This window comes from Nilaparvata lugens, unplaced genomic scaffold (genome assembly GCF_014356525.2).
Source record: "Nilaparvata lugens isolate BPH unplaced genomic scaffold, ASM1435652v1 scaffold6237, whole genome shotgun sequence".
NCBI lineage: Eukaryota > Metazoa > Arthropoda > Insecta > Hemiptera > Delphacidae > Nilaparvata > Nilaparvata lugens.
In genome coordinates this window covers 1-7,717 of record NW_024091997.1, presented here as the reverse complement: position 1 = coordinate 7,717, position 7,717 = coordinate 1, and the positions used below count along the sequence as shown (strand labels likewise).

The window sequence follows — 7,717 nt, the reverse complement described above, 5'->3', positions numbered from 1 at the left end:
ACTAAAAGAAGGAAGGCGGTGATTCACTGTAAAATCCTAACATATATATACAATGAGCGAGGTCATGATGATGTATAGAGAGGCATTTCCCAGAGATTGGAATGCAGACCACCTCCTCTCCACATCATCAGACAGATGTTCAAAAGAAGAACGAAATGAGAACCAATGTCAAATAATACTTCTAATATATTTTCAACAAATGTACATCATGATATTTACAATAGATTACAAAACTATTTTTCATCTAATAATTGATCTTTACTAATATAGCTAGGTTTAGAAAATCCAATCCATTTCACTAACAATCCTTTTTTATCACACTTTAATATTTTTTCAATCAAATACACTTGTCTCTCCGTTTCGTTTAATTGCGTTTTTTTTAATTTCTTCTGCATAAAACCGTCCACTAATTACTTCTCCGTTTAGATCTTGCAAGCTATACGTTACAGGTTGAGAAGGAAATATAGAGTGTAATCAGACTAAACCGCCTTCATATATTATTCTAACTTACAACTAATACATTTATTCCTTAAACCTCTACAAGTATTACAATTAATTTTCACATTCAAAGCTTTTAGTATTTAATAGTTTTATTCTCTCCTCAATTAACGAGTTCATCATAATCTCTGTAAAAAAGTTAAAGTTTGTACAACATCGCTGATTCGCCACACATTTTCATAATTTCAAATGTAAATCTTACACTATCAATGTTTTTATCTGTTAACCTATCATCAATGAAATAATACATTCGAATATTCAACCAACCTAATGAATTACAATAGCAAAATTCAGGAATTTCCTTTAATTCGCATCTTGATGTCTATCAACTATATTCTTATTTATAATATAACATACGCTTATATGTTCTGACTTCTGTTCTTCACTTTTACCAGGTTTTATAAATGTTAAATATTCCTCAAACGTTAGTCCTTCTTTTCCGAAATTATTCAATTCTAATATTGTTTTGTCAATAAGTTCGAAATAACAACATCTATATTTTTTATCGATTTTATTCGAAAAATAGTTCTTATCAAATGAAATTGAATCCATCTCCAATCTGAAATTAAACAGAATATGCTATCAATCTTGTTCTAAGCCTGTCTCATCTGAAGAATCTCGTAAAAAATTCCAGATAAATTTATTTAATTGTTCTTTTGTTAAATGTTTATTTTTTTCTGTTATAACCTTCTTAATTTTATCGATAGACTCTTTAAGATGACCACCATCACATCTGTATGAGCCTGGGATATTGCCATTCTCCCAGAATTTATCATATGATGTACCGTATAATTCACAAACTGAAATATGATTATAGTTATCACTATGCCAAACTCCTAATTTTTCATAATCTCTCACAAATGTTAAATATTGTAGATTTGTCCATCCTTTTTCTGCTAACTGGTCCAATAATTGGTGATGCGTCTCCAATAGTTCAGTTAGTTCACAACGATAACTTTGTATTCTCGCCATTTTTTCTAAAGAAACAGAATCATATTTACGTAATTCATTAAAATGCCTATTTATAATATACTGAGCTTATATATTCATCAAATGATTTCCATTCGAGAGCTCATATCTGAAAACATATTAAACTATAAGTTGGAATGATCAGCGTATATAATCAATTGTAAAATATTTACTTAGTTAGTAATTGACTCTTATCTATCCAAGACGGTTCACTAAAGTGTGATTTTCTAACTACAAATCATCATTTTTGTTTCCAAGGAGAATATAAAGAAGACTATAATGTGATAGCAGATAACAATAAAACTGTTGGGATTGATTGTATGAGTTGGGCCAATAGCAAAACCTTTGAGCCTATTCAAGATAGCTTGTCACTCTTGAATGATAGTAGAAATTATTTCCAAAATGCTCCAATTTATTCTGTGTCCTTGGCTAAAATGTGGAGAAAACTGACAGATAATTTGAAAAATAGTTGTTGTTTGATCTATAATGATCTTCTACAGTATGTTTACTGGGGGTAATAGCAATACCAGCAAATTGAGTGGAGTACAAGTAAAGCTTCCCACTGACCCACAACATAGAAATAAAATAATATCCTATGTAATCTCTGCATTTAGCTTTAATCTACTACCTATTAATTATGTGGAAATTTTCGAGGATCCATCAAACAAAAAATAATATCAGTTTCTCACAAAAGTGTGGAGAGTGGAGAGACTTTTTTCTCCAAGTCAACCATAGTTTTCTCTACCATATCCAAAGTTGTTGACCTAGATGAGTTGGGTCTTGTAGCAACAGGTAACTTAATACCACAAGTCTTAAGAAAACGGGCAAACATAACTTGTAAGCTTCCTCCATACCCTTGTCTCCTATCTCAGTGCTATCAGCCAAGAATCGTAAGCTAGAACTGGATGAAATTGATGTAAAACGGAAGAAAATTGAGTTTTTTGAAGCCACACAGTCATTTAGGGAACGGCATAAGCAGCTAGAAGAATTTTAAAATAGAAAATTTGAGAGAGGAACTTGGACCATTCACATTGGCGAAATTCTGAGCCTAGTGGAGTTTATAATGTGACTGCATTTACTGTGAATAATACTGGGAAATTCCCATATGTAGGTGTACTAGGGGAGAAAGATGGTTTGAAAAACGTTTACTTTGTAAAGGGCTGCCATAAAAATGTTTTCATTAATGCATACAAAGCTATCGAAACTCTCAAGAAAGAGAGTTATTTTGTAATCCCTTACACTGACAAAAAAGAAATTATTTGTCTACCAAGGGAAGAGAAAATTTGTGTAATCACAGTCAATGGTATGTCAAGCTATAATGGGCATACATTTCCTAGAATAGAATCAGTTAAGTTTCTCCCAGATGTTTGGAAAAACTTGGAAGACACTCCCTTCACACAAAAAGAAGTGGAGCAGTATAATAACATCACAGTGCTGGAAATTAAAGGAAAGTAAAAGTAGGAGAGTGTAAAAGATTGGAAGAGTTACCACAAGGTATAGAGTTAGTCATTATTGCAATAAAAGAAGTGTACAATAGAAACAATACTCGGTATATCCTACAGTTTGAAAATGTGGAAGCATTTTCAAACTATTGGTTAGAGGAAGAATTTGAAAAGCCGAACATAGATTTGAATTATAAAATTAGAATCAAGCTAGATGTTTTATTCCCAGTAGGAATAAGGAAAGAGTTACTTTCTGTATTTGATTTGGGCATAGATATGCTTTGATGTATGTATAATAATTAAAAAATAAAGAAAATTATTGTGACAATCCTCATGACATTGAGCTCTCACCCCTTCTCCTGATTCCTCTCTCATTTTTTCTTTCCTGCTAAACGAGTGGAGGAGGAGGAGGAGGACAAAGGACAATTTTTGTCCTCGGAGGGGAGGAGGAGGAGAACAATTGTCCTCCGAGGAGAGGAGGAGGAGAAAAATTTAAGTAAAAATGAACTTACATGTGTTGATTTGACGAAATGAAATAATCGGATATGCTTCTCTCAGCTAGCTCCTCGGCTATGATTTTCTAGATGCAGGTAAGGTTCCTTCACGAGAGCACAATTGCTTATGAGTAGTGAGGTGAGAAAATGCTGTGGAAAAACAATGTAACCAAACTGTAACACTAAATATATATTATAAATCAACACTTTCACAAAAATATGAGAATATAACAAAAATTTTCACTTACAATCAATAATGTTAGCGCTGAGCTAAAGCTCTGGGGAGTATCGGCAGTGTTCGCCAATTGTGATACACGCCTCCTTTGTGTTTCTATCTCACTCGTACAAGCCTGCAACAGACAGAGAAACGACTTGCTATATAATCGCTTTTCTCAGTGGAAAATCATCATTCACGTTAGAGAGCTATTAGTACGCGCTTCTCGACACCATGGACAAGTCACACCGTGCATCCTCATCCTCATTCTTATTACCAGACAGCCCACCTCCGGAGAGGGAGCTGAACTACTGGGAACAGCAGAAGCAGCAGAAGAAGCAGCAGAAAAGCCTCAGCTCAGCTACAACATCAGCTGTCGCCTCCACCTCTGGCGCCTCCTCAGATCCCTTGAAGAAACAAGGGATCTTCGTCCAAGATGAGGATTCCAGCATCATCATCCCAGACAGCAGCCCTCTCCCGCAAGCTACTTGGGCACCACGCCGAGCGGCCCTCACATCGGTACCCGCCCCCAAGCAGTCAGTTAAGCGGGGGTTGTTTGTCGACGACGATGAGGAGCCCGGCGTCCTCACTCAATCAAAGGTTAGCATACAAAAAATTATTATTATTGTAATGTGCACAAAATCTTTATAAAATGTGAATCTTATAAATCTTTTGTGTGCATTTACTGATTCTTATACTGTGAGCGAAGACTGAGCTATCTAATTGTGCTATCAAAACAATCCGAACACAGATAAATTCTCATGATGGTTGCATTGAAATTTGGATAAAAATTCAAAACATGTTTTACTAATTTCGATAATAAATTCGAATATGTTGCATGAAACAATTCAATTATCTACCAATTTGAATGAGTTCAAGTAATCGGAGAATTTCGAGTTATTACTTATATATATTACTTACTATATCAAATTACTGATTCGAATAATGCATAAACTGTTTGTGTGAAACAAAAATTTGCATGAGTAATGAAACGTGAAATTCGAATAATATTGTTATTATAAATCCAATCATATTATTCTGCAATAACTTTGATGACAAATTACTTATTACTTATATGAAAAATCCAATCATATGTTGATTGTATGAACTGAAAAAATTTTTTCGATAATTGAGAGTTATGTCAGAGAATTTCCGAGTTATTACTCACAGTTTTGAGTAGTGAATCTGTTGAGCAAGATCTCTCTCTTGTATGATTTTAAACCTGAAACAAATAAGAGTCTAATGAAATATTTTTCAACGGATACGAGTGTGAATAATACATTGATTTTGAATTATGAAAAATCCAATCATATGCATAAACTGTATGTTTTCTGCAATAACTTTGATGACAAATTACTTATTACTTATATGAAAAATCCAATCATATGCATAAACTGTTTGTATGAAACAAAAATTGTAAAAATTTGCATGAGTAATGAAACGTGAAATTCGAATAATATTGTTATTATAAATCCAATCATATTATTCTGCAATAACTTTGATGATAAATTACTTATTACTTATATGAAAAATCCAATCATATGTTGATTGTAATGAACTGAAAAAATTTTTTCGATAATTGAGAGTTATGTCAGAGAATTTCCGAGTTATTACTCACAGTTTTGAGTAGTGAATCTGTTGAGCAAGTTCTCCCTCTCTCGTATGATTTTAAACCTGAAACAAATAAGAGTCTGTTGAAATATTTTTTCAACAGAAACGTGTGGTGGATGAGGACAGCTCCATAACGCCTCTTTTGCGGGAGGAGGAGGAAGCGGAGAACGAGATGGAGACGGAGGAGTTGCTTGCGATTATTAATCGGACAGAGAGAAACGTGGACGCCTCTCCGGCAGTTGGTGGAGAACACGCCGTACCCCATCGTGGCGGTACGCCAGATTACCAACCAACATGGTCGGCGCATAATATTAAAAGTCCATTTGACAGCTTCACGACTGACAGACATATACATGCCGGAGAGGTACACCCAGGGTTTGACCTCTAAAGACGTCGATCATTTCGACAAAAATTGCAAAAATCTTTGTCTCTTTGTGAAGCATGTTAATGCTTTTTTAACTGACATAAATATTGTCAAGTGTAAAATTAGCAAATTTGGCATTTGACAATATTTATCTCGGTGGGCATTAACATGCTTCACATGTTAATATGTATGTGTATGTGTAATAGTTGCCATCAATAAAATGTGTCCATATTGATAAAAAATTGTTTTCAATTCTTACCTGTTGTTGATAAGTTCGTAATGAATAACACTAGTATACGTGTTGAGCACTCTCCACACTATGCAAGTTGCATTGAGTGATAAGAAATTAAAATGTGTTTTTATAGCTTGATGTATGGCAAGCTGACATCACTCGGTCGCTCACTGTGTCAAGGTCGGCTCAACGCTCTGCCTTCCTTGTTGCGAAGTGAGGGCGTTGGTCCTTACACATCTGGTGTGATGCATTTCATTCATTCACGACCTTGCAAGGTCTTGTGTACATCGTACACATGGCTGGATTGGTATTCCATTCATTCTTTATTGTGTTTGACTTTTTCACATCAACTATTTGAAATGCATTTTGAAAATTCATTTCAAATAGATGATCTGAATAGGCGAATTCAAAGTATTATTCCAAATTAATAGAAAATTCCATTTTTTCTTTTAGATAGTGTAATGATTAATTAATTAACTTTAGTTCTGTGGGTAGATGACACAAGTTGATAAGTCACATTTTTGACCATATTGAGTTATGCATATGGTTGTGTTCAGAAAAATTAGATCTATAAGATGGTATAACTAAATATGTTGTACCTTTTAAATAGCTGAGATATAGACCTTGCTTAAGCCTGATACTGCATTTTCTTCAAACCCCAAGTTGACAAATATTGATAAGTACATATATCTCAACACTCTTCTACCGGTTTGTATTATAATCCAATTATCAAAAGATGACAAAATTTGATAAGTGTATGTACTGGTAGGCTATTATAAAATCTGAAAATCAATAACCCATATTGAGAACTACATAACCCATACAACTTTGCAAACAGTTCAAGTTTGGTTAACTTGATCAATACTTGTAAATAATATCAATTAATTTTTAAAAAATATATTCAAATTCTATAAAATCGATTTTTAAGATATTCCCTATACTGTTACATTGTGATTTGAAACATTTGGCAGATGGCAAAACATGATATCTCTGTCATCACTTGCAAAAATTCTCAATAGTTAATTTAAATAAATTGTTTTATCCCTTGATATTTAAATAGTCGAGGATCAGCTGATTATATTAGTGTAAAATGGGTAAGACTATTTAAATAGTCGAGGATCATCTGATTATATTAGTGTAAAATGGGTAAAAAAAAATATTATAGATAATGTTTGCAGCTATGCCAAACTTTCAAATTGCTCTCCTGAAAAGTTTACAAATCATGACTTATCAGCTTGTGTCATCTACCCACAGAGTTAATGTTCGAGCATTGAGTTGAAAGGTAATGAAAATATTGAATGTTGAGAACACTCTTTGTGCATGTTGATATTCTTCGTGTGTACGTTAAATCATTCTATTGGAGGAAGTTCTTTCCAATGTACTTTCTTTCCCCAACTTCTTTTCCATGTCTGTACTTTCTACCAAATTACGCACCAATACTTCCAAGGATTCAGACATAAACTTGTAGGAATCTAGAAATTTAATTTTACATAGTGTCAAAAATCTCTCTGACGTATTCGCGATGCAGGAAATTTCTTTTTACATTACCGAGCGATTTCAGAATAAAATGCGAATCAAAACCGGAGAAATTATGAAAATAACATGATATGTACTCCGGAGTACGTGCTGTTAAATTGAGAAGTTCAGTAATTTGTTGATAGAGTGCATCACTGCATATAAGGTGTGTACTGCGCCAAATGTAGGCCATTATCAGTTTTACCTTTGAACAGGAATCATGTCCTATTCTTTGTGTTCTGATATTTTGGTGGAAAAGCCACAAACTCGCTCTATCCAGTGTGATCTTGATTCTGATATTTTGCACAAAGCTCAGTCGTCGGTACTTTACGATATTGAATCAACAAATTTCTATTATGAACCAAGGAGAAGCAGTAC

At 33.7% G+C, this 7,717-nt stretch overlaps 1 protein-coding gene across 1 annotated transcript; it reads left to right on the top strand.

The window, feature by feature from the left end:
• The first annotated feature begins 3,851 nt into the window (after positions 1–3,851).
• Positions 3,852–5,784, top strand: LOC120356242. The gene is made up of 2 exons (XM_039445145.1): positions 3,852–4,217; positions 5,332–5,784. The coding sequence occupies exons 1-2, from the start codon at positions 3,852–3,854 to the stop codon at positions 5,614–5,616; spliced, it is 651 nt and encodes a 216-aa protein (XP_039301079.1). The 3' UTR covers positions 5,617–5,784.
• Positions 5,785–7,717: the final 1,933 nt, after the last annotated feature.

Excerpts from the sequence above, each read along its gene's own strand:
- LOC120356242 (XM_039445145.1), top strand. The coding sequence starts at position 3,852 with ATGGACAAGTCACACCGTGCATCCTCATCCTCATTCTTATTACCAGAC. Across the intron at positions 4,218-5,331 it reads GCGTCCTCACTCAATCAAAG|AAACGTGTGGTGGATGAGGA; the intron begins GTTAGCATACAA and ends TTTTTTCAACAG.